Source organism: Scyliorhinus torazame, chromosome 1 (genome assembly GCF_047496885.1).
Source record: "Scyliorhinus torazame isolate Kashiwa2021f chromosome 1, sScyTor2.1, whole genome shotgun sequence".
In the NCBI taxonomy this organism is placed as follows: domain Eukaryota; kingdom Metazoa; phylum Chordata; class Chondrichthyes; order Carcharhiniformes; family Scyliorhinidae; genus Scyliorhinus; species Scyliorhinus torazame.
This window is the reverse complement of record NC_092707.1, coordinates 159,376,623-159,402,110: the sequence shown is the minus strand read 5'-3', so window position 1 is coordinate 159,402,110 and position 25,488 is coordinate 159,376,623. Positions and strand designations below refer to the sequence as shown.

The 25,488-nt window shown below is 47.3% G+C and overlaps 1 protein-coding gene across 9 annotated transcripts in view; it reads left to right on the top strand.

Moving 5' to 3' along the window:
* The window catches only part of LOC140415638 (phosphatase and actin regulator 4-like), a 372,692-nt gene that overhangs the window by 272,334 nt on the left and 74,870 nt on the right, over positions 1–25,488 (top strand). For 6 of the 9 annotated variants that reach the window (XM_072501076.1, XM_072501075.1, XM_072501074.1 and 3 more), the window contains one exon: positions 21,361–21,528. In XM_072501076.1, coding sequence (XP_072357177.1) covers positions 21,361–21,528 — 168 coding nt within the window. Of the gene's footprint in view, positions 1–6,985; positions 7,182–21,360; positions 21,529–25,488 lie in introns of those variants that run through there. The other 3 variants (XM_072501078.1, XM_072501079.1, XM_072501071.1) reach the window with 1 other exon arrangement.

The following is a 25,488-nucleotide window of genomic DNA, read 5'->3' as shown; positions in this document are numbered from 1 at the left end:
CCATCTCCATGCTCTGTTCTTCCTCCCATCTTTCCCGTGTCTCATCCGGCAGTGCTCTTAGCACCTCTGACACTCGTCCGTACATCTCGGCGCAGTTATGTTACCGTCCCCTAATTCGCCGATGCTAACAGCCTGTCCAGTAAGGTGTGTCCGGGTAGCTGGAGGAGCATTGTGGTCTCCTTGCAGAGGAATTTCCTCACTTGTAGACATCTGAGCTTGTTCCCTTTCAGCTTGAGCTTTTCTATTTGTTTCCCAGAGTCGCGATTCTATCGTCCAAGTACTGTCAAGTACTACCAAGTACTGTCAAGTACTACCAAGTACTGATTCTACCGTCCCCTACTGTCAATACCCCTTTGTCATGTCTCCACATTTTGAAAGAGTTATCTAATGTTGCCAGGATGAATTTAAGGTTTTTTGCAGATGGGGGTCAGAGTTGACATTGCACCTGAAATGGCTCCTGGCCCCGGGTCACTGCCTGTGTGGCGTTTGCACACTCTCCGTGTCTGCTTGGGTCTCAAAACAGTGTGCAGGGTAGGTGGATTGGCTACGCTAAATTGCCCCTTAATTGGAAAAGAAATGAATTGGGTATTTTAACTTTATATTTAAAAAAATAAAAGATTGAAATGGTGCCTTAGCTGGTACCGGAGTTTTAGCGTGGCCACCACCACCACCAGGTTTCTCAAGTATTTGGCTGGAAATAGGTGTGGGCTGTAGCCAGTGCTCTGAGGGATGTCCCATGCAGGAAGTCACCTTCATTTGCACCCATTCTGCCACCAGCTCCGTACCCTTTCTGCGTTTGCTGCCCGGTGGTAGAATAGGAGGTTCCTCCTTCTTTGTAAGACACTTTTACAATTCTGGAGTTTTTTCCTGCACACACACATGCCACAATTAATTCATCTACCTTAGTGCAGAAGGCCTTGGGGATGAAGATTGGGAGAGATCTGAATAGGAAGAGGAATCTTGGTAGCATGTTCATTTTTATTGTCTGGACTCTTCCCATCAGGGAGAGCAGGAATGAGTCCCACCGCCACAAGTCTCTCTTTACCTCTTCCACTAGAACTGGCAGGTTTCACTTATGGAAATGTGTCCAGTCATAGGCTATCTGGATCCCCAGGTATCGGAACTTGCTTTGGGCCAGTTTGAACGGGAGTCCCCCCAGATCTGATTCTCCACCCTGGGGATTCACGTGGAAGATTTTGCTCTTGCTCAAGTTACGTTTGTAACCTGGGAAGGCTCTGTACTCCCATAGGAACAAGTCATCCGCATAGAGTGAGACTCTGTGCTCTGTTTCCTTTTGGATGCCTTTCCACCCCTTCGGCATGAGAATGATAGCCAGTGGCTTGATTGCCAGGGCGAATAAAAGCAGGGATCGTGGGCATCCCTGCTTCGTGCCTCTGTGCAGCCAGAAGTATTCAGAGCTGGTGGCATTTGTCCACACACTCGCCATGGGAGCACTGTACAGTATTTTACCCATGAGGCAAACCCTGGCCCAAACCAATCTAGTACTCCATGAGGAGGTACCTCCATTCGACTCTGTCGAAGGCCTTCTTTGTGTCGAGGGAGAAGATCCCTTCTGGTGTCTTCTCCTCAAGTGGGGGGTCATAAACACGTTCAACAGACATCGGATGTTTGCCGTTAGCTGTCTGCCCTTGACAAACTCTGTCTGATCGTCCGCAATTACTTCCGGCACCCAACTCTCCAGTCCCCTCGCCAGGACTTTGGCATCAGTGTTCAGGAGTGAGATGGATCTGTATGACCTGGACTCCATTGGGTCTTTGTCTATTTTGGGGATCAGCAATATAGATACATAGAAGATAGGAGGAGGCCTTTTGGCCCTTCGAGCCTGCTCCGCCATTTATCACGATCATTTAAAAAAAATTTAGAGTGCCCAATTTTTCTTTTTCCCAATTAAGGGGCAGTTTAGCGTGGCCAATCCACCTAACCTGCACATCTTTTGGGTTGTGGGGGTGAAACCCACGCAGACATGGGGAGAATGTGCAAACGCCACACAGACAGTGACACAGGGCCGGGATTCAAACCCGGGTCCTGAGCGCCGTATGCAACAGTGCTAACCACTGTGCCGTGGCTGATCATTCAACTCAATAACCCGATCCTGCTTTCTCTCCATAACCTTTGATCCCATTTGCCCCAAGTGCTATATCCAGCCCCCTCTTGAATATATTCAATGTTCTTGTATCAACTACTTCCTGTGGTAATGAATTCCACAGGCTCTTTGGGTGAAGAAATGTCTCCTCATCTCTATCCGAAATGGTTTACCCTGAATCCTCAGACTGAGACCCCTGGTTCTGGACACACCCACCATCGGGAACATCCTCCCTACATCTCCCCTGTCTAGTCCTGTTAGAATTTTCTAAGTCTCTATGAGATGCCTCTTCATTCTTCTGAACTCCAGCGAGAACAACCCTAATCTGTCAATCTGTCCTCATATGACAGTCCCCCCCAATCCCTGGAATCAGTCTGTTAAACCTTCATTGCACTCCCTCGAGAGCAAGAACATCCTTCCTCAGAGAAGGAGACCAAAACTGCGCACAATATTCCAGGTGTGGCCTCACCAAGGCCCTGTATAATTGCAACAACACATCCCTGCTTTTTACCGCCTGCTGCACCTGCATGCTGTGCACCTGCATGCTTACCTTCAGCAATTGGTGCACAAGGACATCCAGATCCTGCTGCACATTCCACTCTCCCAATTTACAACCATTCAGGTAGTAATCTGCCTTCCTATTTTTGCTTCCAAAGTGAATAACCTCACACTTATCCAAATTATACTGCATTGGCCATTGATTTGCCCACTTGCCCAACCGGTCCAGATCATGCTGTAGGATCTCTGCACCCTTGTCACAGTTCACCCTCCCACTCAACTTGGTATCATCTGCAAACTTTGAGATGTGACATTTTGTTCCCTCATCCAAATCATTAATATATATTGTGAATAGCTGGGGTCCCAGCACCGATCCCTGTGCAACCTCACGCATTACTGCCTGCCAATTTGAAAAGGACCCATTAATTCCTAATCTTTGTTTCCTCTCTGCCAACCAGTTTTCTATCCACCTCAATACACTTTCCCCAATCCCATGCACTTTAATCTTGCACAATAATCTCTTATTTGGGACTTTGACAAACGCCTGCTGAAAGTCCAAATATACCACATCGACTGGCTCCCCCTTATCAACTGTACTGGTTACATCTTCAAAGAATTCCAACAGATTTGTCAAGCATGATTTTCCCTTCATAAATCCATGCTGACTCTGACTGATCCTGTCCCTGCTTTCTAAATGTTCCACTACAAAGCCCTTGATAATGGATTCAAAAATGTTCCCCACTACCAATGTTAGGCTTACTGGTCTATAATTCCCTGCTTTCTCTCTACCTCCCTTTTTGAATATTGGAGTGACATTGGCTACCCTCCAATCTGCAGGGACTGTTCCAGAGTCTCTAAAATCCCGGAAGATGACCACCAATGCATCCACTATTTCCAGAGCCGCCACCTTCAGCACTCTGGGATGCAGATTCTCAGACCCTGGGGATTTATCCGCCTTCAATCCCACCAATTTTCCCAGCACCATTTCTCTACTAATGTTGATCTCCCTCAGTTCTTCCCTCTCACTAAACTTTTCATTCTCCAACATTTCCTGTATCTGATTTGTGTCCACATTTGTGAAAATGGAACCGAAGTATGTATTCAATTGCTCAGCCATTTCTTTGTCCCTTATTATACATTCCCCTGTTTCTGTTTGTCTTTACCAATCTCTTTCTCTTCGCATATCTATAAAAACTCTTAGTGCCAATCTTTATTTCTCTGCACGCTTACTTTCAGACTGTATTTTCGCCTTCTTAATCAATCGCTTGGTCCTTCTTTGCTGAATTCTAAACTGCTCCCAATCCTTAGACCTATTATTTTTCTTGGCCAATCTTATGCTTCTTCCTTGTATCGGATACTATTTCTAATTTCCTTTGTAAGCCATGGATTGGCCCTCTTAGCCATTTTGCTTTTGTGCCAGACAAGAGTGAACAGTTGCTGCAGTTCCCCAATGAGATCCTTGAATGTTTGCCATTGCCTATCCACTGTCATCCCTTAAATAACTCTTCCCAATCTATCAAGGCCAACTCGTGCCTCATATCTTCATAGTTTCCTTTGTTAAGATTCAGCACCCTAGTCTCCGAATCAACTACTTCACTCTCCACCTTGATAAAAAATTCCATCATGTTATGTTCGCTCATCCCCAAGGGGTCTTGCACAGCCAGATTGGCAATGATTCCCTTCTCATTACACAGTACCCAGTCTAAGATGGCCTGCTCTCTAGTTGGTTCCTCCACATATTGGTTAAGAAAACCATCCCGTATACACTCCTGGAATTCCTCCTCTACTGCATTGTGTCTAATTTGATTTGCCCAATCTATGTGAAGATTAAAATCACCCGTGATCACCGATATTTCCTTATTACATGCATCTCTAATTTTGTGTTTAATGCCATTCCCAACATCACCACTGCAGTTTGGGGGTCTATCTATGACACCCACTAATGTTTTTTGCCCCTTGATATTTCTCAACGCTCAGACTCCACATTGTCAGAGCTAATATCCTTTCTCACTATTGTGTCAATTTCCTCCTCGACCAGCAGTGCCACCCTGCCATCTTTTCTTTTATGCCTGTCCTTCCTAAATACTGAATACCCTGGGACATTCAGTTCCCATCCCTGGTCACCCTGCAGCCATGTCTCCGTATTCCCTATAATATCGTACCCATGTATCTATCTGCGCGATTAAGGCACAGAGCCTTTAAGTTTGTCTTTTTCACATTATTTGTCTTGCTTTCAATAATTTTCTCTTTTGCCCTGTTTGAATTTTGCCCTTGGTTTCTCCGCCCATCACTTTCCTTATTCCCTTTTCTATCTTTTGTTTTTGTCTTTGCTCCCTCTTTCTCTGACTCCTTACATCGGCTCTCCTCTCCCTGGTATATTAGTTTAAACCCTCCCCAACAGCGCTAGCAAACACCCCCAGGGCATTGGTTCCAGTACTGCCCAGGTGTAGACCATCCGATTTGTAATGGTCCCACCACTCTCAGAACCAGTTCCAATGTCCCAAAAATCTGAATCCCTCCCTCCTGAACCATCTCTCAAGCCACACAATCAACCTGTCTATCCTGTCATTCCTACTTTGACTAGCACGTGGCACTGATAGCAATCCCGAGATTACTACCTTTGAGGTCCTACTTTTTAGTTTAGCTCCTAATTCCCTAAATTCAGCATGTATAACCTGTTGTTTACCTATATCGGTGGTGCCTATATGCATCACGACAGCTGGCTGTTCACCCTCCCCCTTGAGAATGTCCTGCAGCCGCTCTGAGACATACAGGACCCTTGCACCTGGGAGGCAACATACCTTCCTGGAGTCTCGTTTGCATCCGCAGAAACGTCTGCCTACTCCCCTTACAATCGAATCCCCTATTACTATAGCTCTATCGCTCTATCCTGCCCTCCTGTGCAGCTACTGCTGCCTTCCCCTGGTGAGCCATCTACCCCAACAGTATCCAATATGCTATACCTATTTCGAAGGGGACCCTGCACTACCTTCCTACTCTTCCTCTGCCTGTTGGTCACCCATTTCCTATCTCCCTCAGTACTCTTTATCTGCGGTGTGACCAACTCACTAAACGTGCGATCCACGACTTCCTCAGAATTGTGGATGCTCCAAGGTGAGTCCATCCACAGCTCCAGAGCCGTCAAGCAGTCTAACAGGAGGACCGTGCCAGTGTGGACGACAGGGCCCCTCTCAACAGTGAATCATTGAGCATCTCCTGCAGGTGCGGGGCCAGTGCTGCCACAAACATTTTATGTGAGTCCATCGAGAATCTGTCCAGACCCGGTGCCTTCCCTGGCTGCAGGGAGTTGATGCTCGCCATGGCCTCCCACAGTCTGAGCAGACTTCCAGTCCCTGTTTCTTTTCCTCCACCACTGCTGGTATGTCCAGCCTGGCGAGAAACCATTTCATCTTTGAGTCCCCCTCCGAAGGCTTGGAGATGTACAGTCACTGGTAAACGGTCGCAGATTTCAACTGTGTACAGGACAGGGCAATTTAGCAGGCAAATCCACCTAACCTGCACATCTTTGGACTGTGGGAGGAACCCAGAGCACCCGGAGGAAACCCACACAGACACAGGGAGAACGTGCAGATTCCGCAGTCTCCCAAGCCGGGAATCGAACCCTGGGACCATGGAGCTGTGAAGCAACAGTGCTAACCACTGTGCTACAAGGCCGCCCATCAACCATGAAGATCAACCATGGTTTAGTTGAATGGTAGAGCAGACTCGAGGGGCCAAACAGCTAGCTGCTGCTCCTATGTGGCAATCCCTCAAAATATTACACAAACTTGTCAACCAATGCAGCTCAAGTTTCTTTAAATTCTTTTGGCTCACTGTACCTCTTTCTCATTTCAAAATCCTCCTGAAACTACCCAATGCACATAGATCCCTTTTCCAACTCCGTTTGCTGTGTTAAAAGCACTTACAATTTTTGGCTACAGTGACCACATGGAAAAGTGCTCTTTATTTTAAAGTTCGAGACACAAATGGAGGTGTTTTATTTGGAAGTGTTAACTACTCCATGTCGCCAGAATGTTTCAGAATGGGGACCAGTAGAAAAATAATGAATGGAGGTGACTAATTAAGGATTTAACGAACAGATCTAAAACAGTATATTGTTCAGTGCCTGGTACATTTGTTGCAGGATCTGGGTAGAGCAGACTATTTACATAAGAATCTAGTGGTGGGTGGAGACACAGACACATATGCACACGCGCATACCCGTGGGGACACAGACCCACACCCACAGTGTCAGTAGCAGCGCACACTATTTGTGGATCAAATCCCCTCCCCCTTTAACCTCTGACTTCAAGTAATCTGCATTGAGGAATGATGGGCATTCATCTGAGAAGGGAAGTGGTAAGATTACCTTATTTATGAACCCAGGGCAGCCCTTGAGGATTTAGACTGAGTCAAGCCGCTACGTGCAACACTTGGATGAGGCTGTGTCATGCAGCCTTTTGTTTTCTACATTGACAACGATCCTGGGACTACATGATTGTTAAGATAAATAGCAGAGGAAGAAAGTTTGGAATGGGGCAGGCTTCCTTTGCGAAGGTGCCTGAGGCAGCCATTTGTGGTAAGTGCTGTGTGATCGAGTAAGCATTCAATTTACTTGGGTGATGTTACATCGTTCTGGTGCAGGTGAACTGATCTGGCGATAGGAATTTGAGGGCTGTGAAAAGCTGCTGTATATCAGATTTCACTCAATGGCATGCTTGCGAAATAAATTAAGATATACTTTTAGATCTTTTGTAAGTTGTACTCTGGTGCATGCAAACTCAAGCATTCTGCACGCAGGCTGTATGCAAGTCAGGAAGATGTTTTTGCAAAACGTTGTTATTTATATTGAAAACAACCTGGCAAACTGCCTCTCCATGATACATCATGAAAATGTTTTTCCTTGCCTCGAGACAATGCACTAATTTACCATTTTCTAAAATTGTTTCATCCTCCAATTTTGACCTCTTCTTGCGCATCCCTCCATTACACCATTGCTGGTACGTCTTCACGTGCCTGGGTCCTAAGCTCTGGAATATTTCCCTTTAACCTCGCTGCCTCTCTCTTCAATTAAAATTCTTCCTGAAACTTTCTGCTTTAACCAAAGATGGTTGCAGAACTGTGAGGGTATACCCACCAGAACAGGGTGATAAGGCTGCGTCTCTTATCCCTGAGGTCTTAAAATTATGGAAGGTTTGATGCGAGTCAACAGAGGTTATTTTCACTTGCCGCCTTATGTGACTCGGTGCTAAATTTACAATATTCCTGTGAAATACCTTGGGAGTCCTTACTATGTTATATTAGCAGCACGGTAGCACAAGTGGATAGCACTGGCTTCACAGCGCCAGGGTCCCAGGTTCGATTCCCTGCTGGGTCACTGTCTGTGCGGAGTCTGCACGTTCTCCCCATGTCTGCGTGGGTTTCCTCCGGGTGCTCCGGTTTCCCCTCTCAGTCCTTTGTGCAGGTTAGGTGGATTGGCCATGATAAATTGCCCTTAGTGACCATAAAAAGGTTAGGAAGGGTTATTGGGTTACGGGTATAGGGTGGAAGTGAGCGGATAGGGTGGGTCGGTGCAGACTCGATGGGCTGAATGGCCTCCTGCACTGTATGTTCTATGTGCTATATAAATGCAAGTAGTTGTTTTAGCAATGGTCTTAGTCAGGATAGAATTAATGAGGTTGGATCAGTCCTTAAAGTAAAGACACCATGTGATTGACAGGGAATGTCTCTTAAAATTGAATGTTTGCAAAAGGAAAGTGTCTTTTTTAGCTCTCAAAGTTTAAGCAGTTGATCATGTTTTTCGGGGGCATGAGAACTGGGTCTTTTTGTGGATTAGTTTTCATTGCAGCTTCCAAAAGCGGGCCCCATCCACTGTCACAGTTAAGCAGTCATCACCTCTGGATAAAATTCCCCAATTATTAGTTAAAGGAATGATGGATTTGTGGTATACATGTCTCTGAGTCAAATTTAACCTTCTATTTTGGAAACCTGAAATTCCAGGATGTTTACTGACGTTTTGAGGACTGCATTTCTTGATTCTGTGCATTTTTCTGCAAGAATTTGCATGTCTTTTGGCCTTTAGTAACATTAATTGCATGTAAAAGAGGTGCACTGCTACTAGACAGGCAGAAACAATTGTTTGTGTGTGTTTTTGGCTAGAATATTTTGACGCAGTTGCTTGATATGAATTTGCCAGCGAGTATTCAGCACATGTCTTTATTACTTGCTCATCTTATTCTTGAATACAGTATACTCTCGATGTGAGATTTGTGTTGTGTAGGTGGTTTAAATTAATGCAGGAAAATGTGTAGCATGTGGAGATGAGAGCAGGTAAGTAATGGTAGTCAAGAAGTGCTTAGATACATGCAGGTTCGGGATTTTGTCAGGAAGGAGATACAGAGCTTCCCGGAGGAACCGGCCTCCACATTGCTGGAGGAGGTGCTGATGACAAGGGGACTGGAGAAAGGGGCAGTGTCAGCGGTGTACGGAGCTATTCTGGAAGAGGATAAGGCACCACTGGAAGGGATCAAGCAAAGTGGGAGGAAGAGCTGGGAGAGGTTATAGAGTAGGGGGTCTGGTGTGAGGTGCTCCGGAGAGTGAATGCCTCCACCTCATGTGCGAGGTTGGGGCTGATACAGCTGAAGGTGGTTATATAGAGCGCACCTCACTTGGTGAGGATGAGCCGATTTTTTTGAAGGAGTAGAAGATGTGTGTGAGCGTTGCGGGGGCGCGGGGGGGCGGGGGCGAGAATCACGTTCATATGTTTTGGTCCAGTCCAAAGCTAGGGGAGTACTGGAAGGAGGTTTTTAGGGTCATTTCCAAGGTGGTGAGCGTGAAATGGGACCCGGGTCCCCGGGAGGCCATATTCGGGGTGTCGGACCAGCCAGGGTTGGAAACGGGTGCGGAGGCAGATATCATAGCCTCGTTGATCGCCCGAAGGCGGATCCTGCTGGGATGGAGAGCAGCCTTTCCACCCTGTGCCCTGGCGTGGCGGGGGGACCTGGTGGAATACTTGACCCTTGAGAAGGTTAAGTTCGAACTGGGGGGAAGCTCGGAGGGGTTCTACAAGTCATGGGCACTATTTATTATGCACTTTCAAGAACTGAATAACATTGAACATTAGTTGGGGGGGGGGGAGGGTTAGGGGAGAGGGGGGCTGTGTATATTAAGGATGACTATGGGTAATCCCTGATTCCTTTTTTGTCATTTGTTTATGTAAACATGCGGGCTGATGTTTGGGGGTTGGTGGGAGGATGGGAGCGTTGTTACTGTTATGGGGATTGACATATCTGTTGCTGATTATTGTTTATTGTTGGTGGGTGTAAATTCAGGAGAAAATGTGAAAAAGGAGAATAAAAATATATTTGAAAAAAAGAGTAATGATAGTCTGCGTTGTGTTGAGTTTGTGAGTGGCATTAACCCCCTTAAAGGGCAGCATGTTTCTACGATCCGATTACTCTGATTTCTTTCTTTCCTTTTCCTGCCAGTTTCCTTCCTACTCCCCCACATCCAGGTGTCCTGAAAGTGCCGGCACTTGCCGAGCTACCGTCCACAGATATTATTAAGAAAGAAAGATTAGCATATATTACAGCAGTAACTCACCAAATCATCTTGACAGCTCCTTTCGAAATCCATGAACTTGACTACCTAGAAGGACAAAGGCTACAGGCCCATGGGAACACCTGCAAGATCCCCTCCAGATTACACACCATCCTGACTTGGAGCCCAGTGCTTTTACTGTTTCTGTGTCAAAAAACCCAGAATTCCCTCCTTAACATAAGCTCAAGAATTGTAGCAGATAATAAATGCTGGACTTGCTAATGATGCTCACATGGACGAATAAAAAAAATGTTTTTACATTTGCTATTTCAGTTTCTACCTTAAACCCTATATATCTCCCAATTATTTACTTTCTGATTTGCTGTTTTGCTCTCAAGCAAACTGATGTGTTTGCTTCAATTACGTTGACATTGTCGAATTACAACTTCAGTGCAATTGGCTGCTTAATGACTTCACTGTTGCTGGAGTCTTGGAGGTCCCTTTGACTTAGTACCTTATTTAAACTGAGGTCAGGAAAAGGAAAATCCATGTCTAAAGATCGGTAGATCTTTATGGGCAGTTTTCTTAAAGCTGATAACTCAATATTGGCCCAAGTCTTTGCTTGCAGTACTCTCCCACTGATTTAGCTCCTTTCACTGCCGTGGGGTGAAGGGACCTCCACCTCAATGAGCTTCACAGTCAATGCTCTCGCTGATGTAATACAGAAAACACAGCGGCAAGGGGCATTCCAGAAATGATCCTCAGCTTGAAAAAAACCTTCCCACTCGGTCTGAAATCCATTTCCCTAAGAACAACATAGGTGAAGAGGTGACTGGATAAATTTATATAACATAATTAAAAGGTTAGATATCACGCCTGGGGATTGATTATTTCAGAGTAAAAGGATGGGAAGCACCAGGGACTTGAGTGAGTAGGGAGCCTCTGGAGGACTCGTGAGGATTATCAACTGGTGTGTTCGGTGCTAACAGCTGTTTTTTTGCTGCCCATCCCTTCCATATGTTCATGTAAATAGATTCTGGATACAGTGGGCTTCATGGGCTGAACTCTATTTCTGGAACTTACGTTCTTAACGTATTACATAACCCTCTTGGTGATCAGCTGATTCAGCCAAAAAATGTTCTTTTCTAATCCAAATTTATCATTCATTCATTAACTAATAGCAAGCAAATGATTTAAACTGTTCGCTTTATGTGACATGGTATTTATTTTTAAACTGTTTCCATAGTTTTGGCAGTTTTTAAGAAACAAAAAAAAGTTTTTGTCTTGTTTTAACACACGGACCGTCCCTGCCTCCCTCCAGCAGTCGGACCGTCCCTGCCTCCTTCCAGCACTTGGACCATCCCTGCCATCCTCCAGCATGGGGACCATCCCTGCCTCCCTCTGGCGTGGGGACCGTCCCTGCCTCCCTCTGGCGTGGGGACCGTCCCTGCCTCCCTCTGGCGTGGGGACCGTCCCTGCCTCCCTCTGGCGTGGGGACCGTCCCTGCCTCCCTCTGGCGTGGGGACCGTCCCTGCCTCCCTCTGGCGTGGGGACCGTCCCTGCCTCCCTCTGGCGTGGGGACCGTCCCTGCCTCCCTCTGGCGTGGGGACCGTCCCTGCCTCCCTCTGGCGTGGGGACCGTCCCTGCCTCCCTCTGGCGTGGGGACCGTCCCTGCCTCCCTCTGGCACGGGGACCGTCCCTGCCTCCCTCTGGCGTGGGGACCGTCCCTGCCTCCCTCTGGCGTGGGGACCGTCCCTGCCTCCCTCTGGCACGGGGACGTCCCTGCCTCCCTCTGGCACGGGGACGTCCCTGCCTCCCTCTGGCGTGGGAACCGTCCCTGCCTCCCTCTGGCGTGGGGACCGTCCCAGCCTCCCTCTGGCGTGGGGACCGTCCCTGCCTCCCTCTGGCGTGGGGACCGTCCCTGCCTCCCTCTGGCGTGGGGACCGTCCCTGCCTCCCTCTGGCGTGGGGACCGTCCCTGCCTCCCTCTGGCGTGGGGACCGTCCCTGCCTCCCTCTGGCGTGGGGACCGTCCCTGCCTCCCTCTGGCGTGGGGACCGTCCCTGCCTCCCTCTGGCGTGGGGACCGTCCCTGCCTCCCTCTGGCGTGGGGACCGTCCCTGCCTCCCTCTGGCGTGGGGACCGTCCCTGCCTCCCTCTGGCGTGGGGACCGTCCCTGCCTCCCTCTGGCGTGGGGACCGTCCCTGCCTCCCTCTGGCGTGGGGACCGTCCCTGCCTCCCTCTGGCGTGGGGACCGTCCCTGCCTCCCTCTGGCGTGGGGACCGTCCCTGCCTCCCTCTGGCGTGGGGACCGTCCCTGCCTCCCTCTGGCGTGGGGACCGTCCCTGCCTCCCTCTGGCGTGGGGACCGTCCCTGCCTCCCTCTGGCGTGGGGACCGTCCCTGCCTCCCTCTGGCGTGGGGACCGTCCCTGCCTCCCTCTGGCGTGGGGACCGTCCCTGCCTCCCTCTGGCGTGGGGACCGTCCCTGCCTCCCTCTGGCGTGGGGACCGTCCCTGCCTCCCTCTGGCGTGGGGACCGTCCCTGCCTCCCTCTGGCGTGGGGACCGTCCCTGCCTCCCTCTGGCGTGGGGACCGTCCCTGCCTCCCTCTGGCGTGGGGACCGTCCCTGCCTCCCTCTGGCGTGGGGACCGTCCCTGCCTCCCTCTGGCGTGGGGACCGTCCCTGCCTCCCTCTGGCGTGGGGACCGTCCCTGCCTCCCTCTGGCGTGGGGACCGTCCCTGCCTCCCTCTGGCGTGGGGACCGTCCCTGCCTCCCTCTGGCGTGGGGACCGTCCCTGCCTCCCTCTGGCGTGGGGACCGTCCCTGCCTCCCTCTGGCGGGTGGACCGTCCCTGCCTCCCTCTGGCGCGGGGACCGTCCCTGCCTCCCTCTGGCGCGGGGACCGTCCCTGCCTCCCTCTGGCGCGGGGACCGTCCCTGCCTCCCTCTGGCGCGGGGACCGTCCCTGCCTCCCTCTGGCGCGGGGACCGTCCCTGCCTCCCTCTGGCGCGGGGACCGTCCCTGCCTCCCTCTGGCGCGGGGACCGTCCCTGCCTCCCTCTGGCGCGGGGACCGTCCCTGCCTCCCTCTGGCGCGGGGACCGTCCCTGCCTCCCTCTGGCGCGGGGACCGTCCCTGCCTCCCTCTGGCGCGGGGACCGTCCCTGCCTCCCTCTGGCGCGGGGACCGTCCCTGCCTCCCTCTGGCGCGGGGACCGTCCCTGCCTCCCTCTGGCGCGGGGACCGTCCCTGCCTCCCTCTGGCGCGGGGACCGTCCCTGCCTCCCTCTGGCGCGGGGACCGTCCCTGCCTCCCTCTGGCGCGGGGACCGTCCCTGCCTCCCTCTGGCGCGGGGACCGTCCCTGCCTCCCTCTGGCGCGGGGACCGTCCCTGCCTCCCTCTGGCGCGGGGACCGTCCCTGCCTCCCTCTGGCGCGGGGACCGTCCCTGCCTCCCTCTGGCGCGGGGACCGTCCCTGCCTCCCTCTGGCGCGGGGACCGTCCCTGCCTCCCTCTGGCGCGGGGACCGTCCCTGCCTCCCTCTGGCGCGGGGACCGTCCCTGCCTCCCTCTGGCGCGGGGACCGTCCCTGCCTCCCTCTGGCGCGGGGACCGTCCCTGCCTCCCTCTGGCGCGGGGACCGTCCCTGCCTCCCTCTGGCGCGGGGACCGTCCCTGCCTCCCTCTGGCGCGGGGACCGTCCCTGCCTCCCTCTGGCGCGGGGACCGTCCCTGCCTCCCTCTGGCGCGGGGACCGTCCCTGCCTCCCTCTGGCGCGGGGACCGTCCCTGCCTCCCTCTGGCGTGGGGACCGTCCCTGCCTCCCTCCGGCACTCGGACTGTCCCTGCCATCCTCCAAATAAATAGATTCTTTATAGTTAGCTGCAATGCGACACCTTATAACTGGTGACCAGAGATGTGCCATTTGCTCCTCGCAGTGTAGTAATGAGTGACCTGCTTAAATTGTGTCTTTGTACTATGGATAGTCTTTAAGTTGGCAGATTGCTTGCAGGATCAGGACATGTTACTGTTTAGCCTGTTGAGCAATAAGGGAGCTGGGAGACCCTGGTATAAGCAAAGAAGTTGCATTGCAAAAACTGCTCCAGATTCAATCTTGGAACTGTTGAATCTGGTATGTGAAGCAAACATTTTTTCCATTGAGGCCCATTATCGTCTCATCTTGGTGTCCTGGTACTTATCTCACTCCTGGAAAGATTTTGCATTTTTTGGAGTGGAGCTTAAAGATTAGGATTTTGAAACATTTTTGAAGCAGTGTGTTTCTCTTCGTACTCCCATGCCTTGGCATATCTGACATGAAAACTCTTTAAACGTGCTCTTGTTTTGTATCTTTTTAAATGTAAGGCAACTAATTTTAAAACTGTGCGGTATATGAGGGAGCATTTCAACACTATTCATTCCATAATCATACATATATTAGGAAGGCTGTCCTTTTGAGAAGGATACCTATTCAACAAAGACTTGCATAAATATATCTCTCCCAAGACCAGGATGCTTCAGAAACTCAAGAAATTGGAGAGGGATGGGGTGGAAGATGAAATGAAATGAATGAAATGAAAATTGCTTATTGCCACAAGTAGGCTTCAAATGAAGTTACTGTGAAACGCCCCTAGTCGCCACATTCCGGCGCCTGTTCGGGGAGGCTGTTACGGGAATCGAACCGTGCTGCTGGCCTGCCTTGGTCTGCTTTCAAAGCCAGCAATTTAGCCCTGTGCTAAACAATCCCTATCGGAGGGGGAGCATGGTGATATAATGCCTACAATACATTACAATACAATACAGGGTTAAAAGAAAAGAAGAAAAGATTCTGTAAGATATTAAAGGCTGTGGTACAGTTTGTAATGGGGGAAATTTGATGTGTAGCTTCAGGGGTCGGCACATGGTGCTGTGCAGCAGGGAGGAAGTCCATAAGGAGGAGGGAATTTGGTGGGGAGGTGCTGGGAGGCAGATACATGGTGGCTTAAAGTAGATATCAACAATGGATCCAGGTCCATTGACATCAGCACTGAACTAAAGTGAGATTAAAATTATTAGAGAAAGAACAAGGGCATTCTCCCATCATACTTATATTTTTAATATAAATTTACAGTACCCAATTATTTCTTCTTCCCAATTAAGGGGAAATCCACCTAAACTGCACATCTTTGGGTTGTGGGGGTGAAACCCACACAGACACGGGGAGAATATGCAAACTCCACACGGACAGTGACCCAGAGCCGGGATTGAACCAGGGTCCTCAGTGACACTTATTCCTACCCAACAGTAACAAAAGCGAATTAACTGATCATTTATCTTGTGGCTGTTCGAGCAAATTGTCTGCCACATTTCATAGATTCATAGAATTTACAGTGCAGAAGGAGGCCATTCAGCCCATCGAGTCTGCACCGGCTCTTGGAAAGAGCACCCTACCCAAGGTCAACACCGCCACCCTATCCCCATAACCCAGTAACCCCACCCAACACTAAGGGCAATTTTGGACACTAAGGGCAATTTATCATGGCCAATCCACCTAACCCGCACATCTTTGGACTGTGGGAGGAAACCGGAGCACCCGGAGGAAACCCACGCGCACACGGGGAGGATGTGCAGACTCCGCACAGACAGTGACCCAAGCCAGAATCGAACCTGGGACCCTGGAGCTGTGAAGCAATTGTGCTATCCACAAGGCTACCGTGCTGCCACGGTTGTTTGACTAACTAACTTTTAAAAAATAAGTTTAGAGTACCCAATTCATTTTTTTCCAATTAAGGGGCAATTTAGTGTAGCCAATCCACCTACCTTGCACATCTTTGGATTGTGGAAGCGAAACCCATGCAAACACGGGGAGAATGTGCAAACTCCACATAGACAGTGACCCAGAGCCGGGATCGAACCTGGGACCTGCGCGCCGTGAAACAGCAGTACTATCCACTGCGCCACCATGCTGCCCCTCATTTGACTAACTTAATCTTGTAAGCTGAGAACTGTTTTGAGATAACCTGAGGATGTGAAAGGTGCTATCTGAAGGTTAGTTTTTTGAGGATAGTCTGAGGAAAGGTTACTCCTAAAACACAAACTCTGAGCATATGGCACAATTATTGAGACCTGGGGCAACCCTGGAGGGTGGAACACAGGGTTGTGTGCACGTGTGACTTTTATTACAAGCTACACACATGCAAATCGGGCCACCTTTGCTCTTCTTTATGTAAACCCTTTTCTTGTGGGGTGGGGGGAGGATGGAATGCTGCAGAATCCACACTAAGAAAATTGTCCGTTTTTACTTTGTCATCGTTATTAAGCAGTCAACTCCTTGTCCACATAGGGCCATCCATTTTTTGGGGGGAACTATGTGGGATTTGATCTATTGCATGTTGGTAGGTGTTTAATCATCCTGGATAAAAGGGAGGGTTTTGCTCCTCCTGAAAAGTGACCAAAACCAAACACAATTGAAGAACAATGTAAATTAGGGCTGAAGCTTTGTCTAAGTCTGGAGCTACAGTGATCTTTTTGAGCTCTTCAATCTATTCCAGCAAACCAAGTTTGCAATGGTGGCTTGACAGTTTTGTACACTGAGGAAATTTGCATGGGGCCGGTCACTTCACAGATAGAATCGGACTGCAGATGTCTCCACAAACAACCCTGGAGGAATGGCTTACGTTGATTTGCCCCATCTGCATGCTAGATTTAAAAATATCAGGGAATGCTTGCCAGGGGTCAATTTATGGACGGGATGGTTTCAAGAACTTTTTGAATCAGACTGTGGAAATCTAGAAATGGGGAATGTCCAGAAGGCTTTTCATTTTTAAAAAAAATCCTCTTAAATCTTTTCTAAATTGACGCTGAGATTTAATACCTCTCAAAATTGAGTCTGATTCATCCAGCCACTTGAATAAATAGATGATGCCCCACCCTTCTTTAGTTGACTCTAATACAAAGGACATGATCACGTACAAAGAAGCTTCTGTGTTGATGAAAAAAAAAATTCTCCGCTGGATGTATTAAATGTTCAATGCTTTGAACATCTTTTCAAAAATTATTCACAAGAACTGTAAACATTTTAATATAGTCCTTTTGTGTGCAAAAGTGTACCAGTCCTCTTTTTGATCAAAGCAATTGTGGATAATTTGTGCATATTGGAAATCAAATTAATAATTTACTCCATTCTAAAAAACATCTGGTAATATTTGCTAAAATAAGCAAAATACTGCAGATGCTGGAATCTGAAAGAAGAACAGGATGCTGGGCCTCTTCAACGAAGAGTCTAAGGACTAGAAACGTTAACTCTGTTTCTCTCGCAATAGATGCTGGCAGCAATTTATAAAAAATAAAAAAAAATTTAAAGTACCTAATTCTCTTTTTTCCAATTAAGAGGCAATTTAGTGTGGCCAATCCACCTACCCTGCACATTACTGGGTTGAGGGGGTGAGACCCATACAGTCATGAAAGAATGTGCAAACTCCATACAGAGAGTGACCCGGGGCCGGGATCGAACCTGGGTCCTCAGTGCCGTGAGGCAGCAGTGCTAACCACTGCTAACCACCATACCACCCAGATGCTAGTAGGGACGCTGAGTTTTTCCAGCGTCCTCTGTTATTGTTGTAGTAGTAGATGCTGATAGGGTAGGATGAAGTTGGATAGAAGTAGGGTCTTGGAGCATAAAGAGCTGCATGGGACAGTTTGATTGAACGGCCTATTTCTGTACTGTGTATTCTATGGAAATTGTAGCTGAATGTGTACCTCTTTTTTTATTTTTATTTAGAGTACCCAGTTCATTTTTTCCAATTAAGGGGCAATTGAGCGTGACCAATCCACCTACCCTGTACATCTTTGGGTTGTGGAGGCGAAACCCACGCAAACACTGGGAGAATGCGCAAACACCACAACAGTGACCCAGAGCCGGGCTCGAACCTGGGACCTCAAGTGCAGTGAGGCAGCAGTGCTAACAAATGTGCCACCGTGCTGCCCAGCTGAATGTGTATCTAATATATACTTGTGTCAATTGCCCTTTCCTCTCCCCTCCCTTTTCTTCCCCCTCACTGTCGTCTCCAACTCTTTTTTTCCACTCCAATCCAAAATATTATCATTTAAGTGTTAAAAGTTTTAATTGAACCACTGTTTTTTGGAGTAGAGTTTTTCTTTACCCTTTGTGGGAGAATATGCTTCCTGACTTTACTCCTTTAAAAAAAAAACAAGTTGTTTTTTTGCTCTCTTGTCCTGATTTTCCCCACCAGGTGCAGTAATTGTTATCTACTCAATCAATCCATTTTATCATTTTACACGCATTGATTGGATCACTCCTCATCTTCATGGTGAAAAATACAAGCCAGGTTTATGCAACCTATCCTCATAATTTACCATTTCAGCTCCAAGTATCACTATTAGTCGACACTATACCCTCTCCAGGCCAACAATCCATCCTGAGGTTTTGTGCCCAAAAATGAATTGAACATTCCACAGGTGGAGTCTGACCAAAGCTCTGTAAAACTGAAGCATAGCTCCCTCTTATATTTGAGCCCTCTTGTGATAACGGTCCAATGTCCTTTTCATTATATGTCCTTTTCTACATATCTGCAGGCTTTTCATGATTGGTGGGGGTAGGTATCCAAGTCCTTTGCTGCCTCAATGTTCCTAATCCCTCAGCTTTTAGAAGATTTATCATTCTTGAATTCAAAGTGTACAACCTCACGCTTCCCATAATTGAACTCCCATCTGCCACAGTTTTGTCTAATCAGTTAATCAGGCCATTCCTTTTTGTCTGGGATTGTTGGCAAAGCTTATGATAACTCAATTTTGAACTTCCTAACACCTAGTGCATGCATGAGGTCAGAAGCTTTATGACTGATGTCGACTGCCAGCAAATGCTTACTTTCCATGATGATCTTTTAGATCATGGAAACATGAACAGATGTTTTCCATCAGCCAAATTCTGAACTGCTGCTCTTGGCCAATGTTTAGAGCTGGACCAAAGGGCAAGTAAACTACAATGTGTTATTCTGTAGTCCTAAAACTGGTGGGAAATATGTTGCTCCACAAAGATGTCATCCACTTGAATAGATTCTTGCAAGGTGAATATCTAGGTTTGTCACTGTCTCACTAGATTCCAGTACCATTGCAGTAAACTTTAAGGAGAACCTGGTGTGTCTTGGATCACTCAGTTCTATATGAAGCCATTATTCAAATTTGACTGATTTTTGCACATGACTGAATGTATGACATGTTGGAAAATATTGTTTCCAGGCAAAGAGTAGGATAAGATTAATTGTTTATATGCTTCCTCTCGGAATGGAAAAACAAACCCAACAACAAAAGAGCGAAGTGTACAAGAATCGGCAGTCTGTCCTCCAATTTGATTAACTTTTTGTCACAGCAATGAATTGGTGAAGGATGCTTTTTCAGTTTCTGCTGGAATCTCTGGTCAGCAGTTTATCTCTCGTGATGAAAGCAAAATAAAGGACAAGAAAGATTAGCATTTATACGTTTTAACATCAAACATCCCAGAGTGCTCGAGAACAAGGGTTCCAAAACCACGTGTCACCATTTTCTTTGGATTCAAAGGGCCCATTGGGAAGCGCTTCTCTAAAGCAAATCAGGTGCATCTGTAGGAACCCATTTTGCTGGGGGTTCTTAAAATTGACAACAGAAATGGGTGTCCTATCATTCTGGGCTGGATTAAAATTCTGGTTCTAGATGTGGAAAGCTAGTGTGGAGTCCAATGCCCCATCAGTCTTCCCCCTCCTAACCCCCTACCCACTTTCTCCTTTTCTTTTCTTGCCCTCTTTTCTTTCTCCCTCCTTTTTTTCGCCTGCCCTCCTTTCTCTCCTTCCACCTGTTTCGACGCCCTCGGCTAGTGCACGATCAATTCTAGCCCACAGACCCCGGCGTGCCAATACAAATGAATTAACCAATAATTAGTATCTATGACCCTTTAACCGCTCAATGAGTTATAGCCACCAAGTTTGTAAGTTGAACACAATAACTGTTTATTTATAACAGGAACAGAGTTGAAATATACAATAATTATAATAGAATAATGGCCAGCTAATCTACTACTTCCCCATCCCACCCTCTACCCAAACACACAAGACAGACACACAGGGGGAGGGGTCAAAATAATAGGAATTAAAATGAAATGAAAAATAAGTGTCCTTGCTTCCGATGTTATGGCCATTGCAGCAGACTGACCTCCCAGGATATTTAGGGATCAAAGCCACCAGCTGGATTGCTGATGAGGATCTTCTGACGGCAATATTCACTGTAGGATTCCCTCTGGGGACTCACTTTAACTTTTATTAACCCAGGCCTTCACTCAAAGGATCCGCCTCAGGCCTGTTTAATTCTTTCTTGTTTACAACTCCACCAGAATGCTTAACAACTTTACTGAGATAAGAACAGAGTTCACCACATGAGATTTTACAAAGGGTTTTTAAACAGCTGATCCTGTCTGAAGCTAGTTGTTGGAATGAATTTCAATCTGGCTGTGGAGAGAGAAAGGTCTTTACTTTGGATCTTCAGAATCTACAAGATGAGAGCGAGATCAGGGCTGTGACCCTCCAACTTCTGACCAAACAAAAGTAAGTGCAAACACAATCATACAGAGGAAGGAACATGTCAGAGAGAACCCCGACCAATCGACAGGGACCTTTGATAAGGCCCGGCAATACGAAACAGTCCATTGGCTAACAGCCAAGTCCATCATGATTTGTCAGCACTGATCTTCCTTAAATCTGCTGATCTGAAATATAAACAGCTCTTTGCAACCTGCCTTGCCTGAGGTCATGAGTCCTCCCCTCCCCTTTGTCCCTCCCCTTCCCTTTGTCCCTCCCCTTCCCTTTGTCCCTCCCCTCCCCTTCTCTTTGTCCCTCCCCTCCCCTCCCCTTTGTCCCTCCCCTTCCCTTTGTCCCTCCCCTTCCCTTTGTCCCTCCCCTCCCCTTCCCTTTGTCCTCTCCCTGCAATATCTCTCCCTCTCTTTTTCTCATACTCTTTCTCTCTCTCTCGCCCCCACCCTCTCTCAGCTTTTCTCCACTGCTAAATACAACATTCTTCACAAATTACTAAAACATGTTCACTCTGCACCAGTGGGCTCTGGGTGAGGGGTTATGCTGTGTCAGGCTTAAGAACTGAAAACCAATGCTCAACAGCTGATTCCCTGATGCAACTTTCTTTGTTGTTTAATTCTAGTCCATCACTTTGCACCCCATAATTTAATTGGGTTTAACTTTTCTCTTCTCATGGCTATTTGCAGCTGAGGAAGGGGAGCAGCTTCCGCCAGTGGGCTCGGAAAACGATGTCTCTGGCTCAAACACACCCACTGCACGTAGAAGAGGAAAATTTCCGGGATTTGGGAAAATATTCAAACCGTGGAAATGGCGGAAAAAGAAAACCAGTGAAAAGTTCAAGGAAACATCTGCAGGTAAGAAGTTAACAAAAGATTTGAAGTGCAGTTTAACATATCAAATGTTTAAATAGTTTTGTTGGGGGAAGAATGATTTAAAATAATGTAAAGCTTGTTGGCTTAAGTGAAAACTGATTCAATCAGCCCAGGCTGATTGATTGAATTCTGTTAGCTGTTCACAGAAAAAACAGTTGATCACTCCGGACAGCCTCTCTCAGATATTGTATGTGAGGGCTTTGGATGGATACAGGTTTGAGTTCAGCTGTTATGCCCTCCATAGCTAAACAGCCTGCCTGTATTCACTGTCTGGCTTGACACGTGAGTGCTGCTATGGATGGTGACAAGAGGGCTGCAATTGTATCTCAACAAAAATGTGCACCTTCAGGAAAAATAAGAATAGAATTTAGTGAGCAGAGTCAATGTAGAGAAGAAAAGTATATTCACATTTTGACTGGAACCATTCATTAATTAGAATCCTAGAATGATTAAGATGTTCTACCATTCACTATACAGTGAATGGTAGAACCCTCAAGAGTATTGAAAGTCAGAGAGACCTAGGTGTACAGGTCCACAGGTCACTGAAAGGGGCAACACAGGTGGAGAAGGTAGTCAAGAAGGCATACGGCATGCTTGCCTTCATTGGACGGGGCATTGAGTATAAGAATTGGCAAGTCATGTTGCAGCTATATAGAACCTTAGTTAGGCCACACTACCAGAAGGATGTGGAGGCTTTAGATAGGGTGCAGAAGAGATTTACCAGGATGTTGTCAGGTATGGAGGGCATTAGCTATGAGGAGCGGTTGAATAAACTCGCTTTGGTTCTCACTGGAACAACGGAGGTTGAGGGGCGACCTGATAGAGGTCTACAAAATTATGAGGGGCATAGACAGAGTGGATAGTCAGAGACTTTTCCCCAGGGTAGAGGGATCAATTACTAGGGGGCATAGGTTTAAGATCTGAGGGGTAAGGTTTAGAGGAGATGTACGAGGCAAGTTTTTTACACACAGGGTAGTGGGTGCCTGGAACTCGCTGCAGGAGGAGGTGGTGGAAGCAGGGACGATAGTGACATTTAAGGGGCATCTTGACAAATACATGAATAGTATGGGAATAGAGGGATACGGATCCAGGAAGTGTAGATGATTTTAGTTTAAACAGGCAGCATGGGCTTCGATTGTCGAAGGGCCTGTTCCTGTGCTGTACTTTTCTTTGTTCTTTGTTGCTGACCCACCATACGTGTATCAGCACTTTGACAGAGTTATCCAACTAGTTGCATTCACCCAGCTCTGTCCTCAGCCCTTCACGTTTCTTCACTTCAAGCAGTTATCTTATCCTCTTTTGAAAGTGTTTCCTCATGACGATTCTGGTTATTTTTTTTTTAATTTTAGAGTACCCAATTAATTTTTTCCAATTAAGGGGCAATTTAGCGTGGCCAATCCACCTAGCTTGCACATCTTTGGGTTGTGGGGGCGAAACCCATGCAAACACGAAGAGAATGTGCAAACTCCACATCGACAGTGACCCAGAGCCAGGATCCAACCTGGGACCTCGGTGCCGTGAGGCAGCAGCGCTATCCTCTCCGCCACCGTGCTGCCCTCGCTTCTGGTCCTTTGCCTCTCACCTTAAACCTGTTTCCACTGGGTTCCTGGCCACTGGAAACCGTTTCTCGGTTTACTCTTACCAAAGCTGTTCGTGATTTTGCATGCCTCTAGTGAATCCAATTGTAAACAACTGAAACTATACCAGGCTCTTCGCACAACTGAATCCCTCAATTTTAGTAGCAACGTCTCGAAGGCCTTGATTCTTTTGAAGGTTTGGTCCCCAGAATTGAACATCGTATTCCAGCTGAGACCTAACCAGTGTTTTATATAGTTTTTAGCACAACCTTCTTGTATTTCTTCTTTATTCCTCAACTAATAGAGCCAAGAGTCTTGCATTTTTATACAGCTTTCTCAACTTCTCATGCCACTGTCAAAAGATTATTTAAAATTCCCTTTTTCCTGGGAGGTGGATGTCATTGGCAAAGCTCCATAATTGCCTTGAACTGAGTGACTTGCCAGGCCATTTCAGAGAGCTGTTCCGAGTCAACCGTAGTTCTATGGGTCTGTAGTCACACTTGGGCCAGACCAGACAAGGGTGGCAGATTTCTTTCCCAAAATGACACTACTGAACCCGGTGGAGTTTTACAACAGTTGATCGTGGTCACCATTACTGAGACTAGCTTACAATTCCAGATTTTATTAATTGAATTCAAATTCCACCAACTCTCCTGGTGGATTTCAAATCCGTGCACTCAGATCATTAGCCTGGGTCTGTGAATTACTAGTCCAGTGACATTACCACTACACTACCAGCTCCCCTTTGTAAAAATACGTCTTCAAATCTCTTTCTGCTTCCCATGTAAGTTTGTACTTGTTGTCTTCCTTTCTTTCTTCCAACCAAAATGTAACACGTCGCACTCCCCTGTGTGAAATTCCATCTGCCATATGTTTGCCCATTTTGTAAGTCTGCTTATATCCTGTAATTTGTTGCTACATTCAGTTTCTCAACACATTCTCCTCAAACTTTAACACTATGCCCTGTATAGCAAAATTCAGGTTATTAATGCATCGTTAAGAAGAACAGTGGTCATAATACTGAGCTCTGGGGAATACCACTGTCTACATACCATCCTGCTTTCCAACTATATCACCATTCCTTCACTTGCTGGGTCAAAATCCTGGAACATCCTTCCTCACAGTACTGTGGGTGTACCTATAGCAGCTGTACTGCAGCAGTTCGACAAATTGGCTCACTATCACTTTCAAGAGCAATTCAAGATGGGCAACAAACACTGGCCTTGCCAGTGGTGCACACGTCCCATTAAAGAATTTGTAAAAACCTAATCTTAATTTTTTTTTTTCTTTTTTAAAATAAATTTAGAGTATCCAATTCATTTGTTTTTTTCCAATTAAGGGGCAATTTAGCGTGGCCATTCTATCTATCCTGCACATCTTTGGGTTGTGGGGTCGAAACCCACGTAAACACTGGGAGAAAGTGACCCAGAGCCGAGATTGAACCTGGGACCTCAATGCCGTGAGGCAGCCAAGCTAACCACTGCGCCACCATGCTGCCTGGTTCTTTTCTACTTCTGATTTCTTCTGTGGAGTGATTGACTCTTTCCAAAGTATAGTCGATACTTGCATCTACCAATTGGAATAGAGAACCTGTGTGATGGAAAACATGCATTTTGAAGAAAGAAACTCTTAGATGAAAGAAGAAGATTTATATTGTACTCGGCAGTTCCAGACGGCATCTGTGGAGAGGGAAGCTGTTGAGCTCCACTCCAGACACTTGAGCATAAAAATCGAGGAAATGCTCCCAGTACCAGCAGTACCAGGTTCCCGTACCAGCCTCCGCGAACAGGCGCCGGAATGTGGCGACTAGGGGCTTTTCACAGTAACTTCATTGAAGCCTACTCGTGACAATAAGCAATTTCCATTCCATTCCATTCCAGTTTAGCAATGAGGGAGAGCTGTACTGTTAGGGGTGCCACCTTTTGGATTAGACATGAAACCAAGGTCCTTCAGGTGTAAGATCCTATGGCACCATTTTAAAGATGAACAGGGGAGTTATCCACTGTGCCCTGCTCAACTTTACTTAAACTTATTATCCAGTCATCATCATAATGCTGTTTTTAGTAGCTTGCACAAATTTGCTGCCACATATCCTACATTACAAAGCATTGCACTTCAAAAGTACTTGATTGGTCATAAGGTGCTAACTTTGGGAAACAGAGTCATTTTCAGGTTGGCAAACTATAACTACTGGAGTGTCATAGGTATTAGGACTTGGGCCTCAACTGTTAGCGATCTATTAACGACTTGGATGAAGGGCTGACTGTATTGTAGCCAAATGTACTGCTGATCAATTGGAAAGTAAAGGATGTAGATAAGTTAAATGTGTTGGCAAAAACTTAGCAGATATGGAGTATAATGTGGG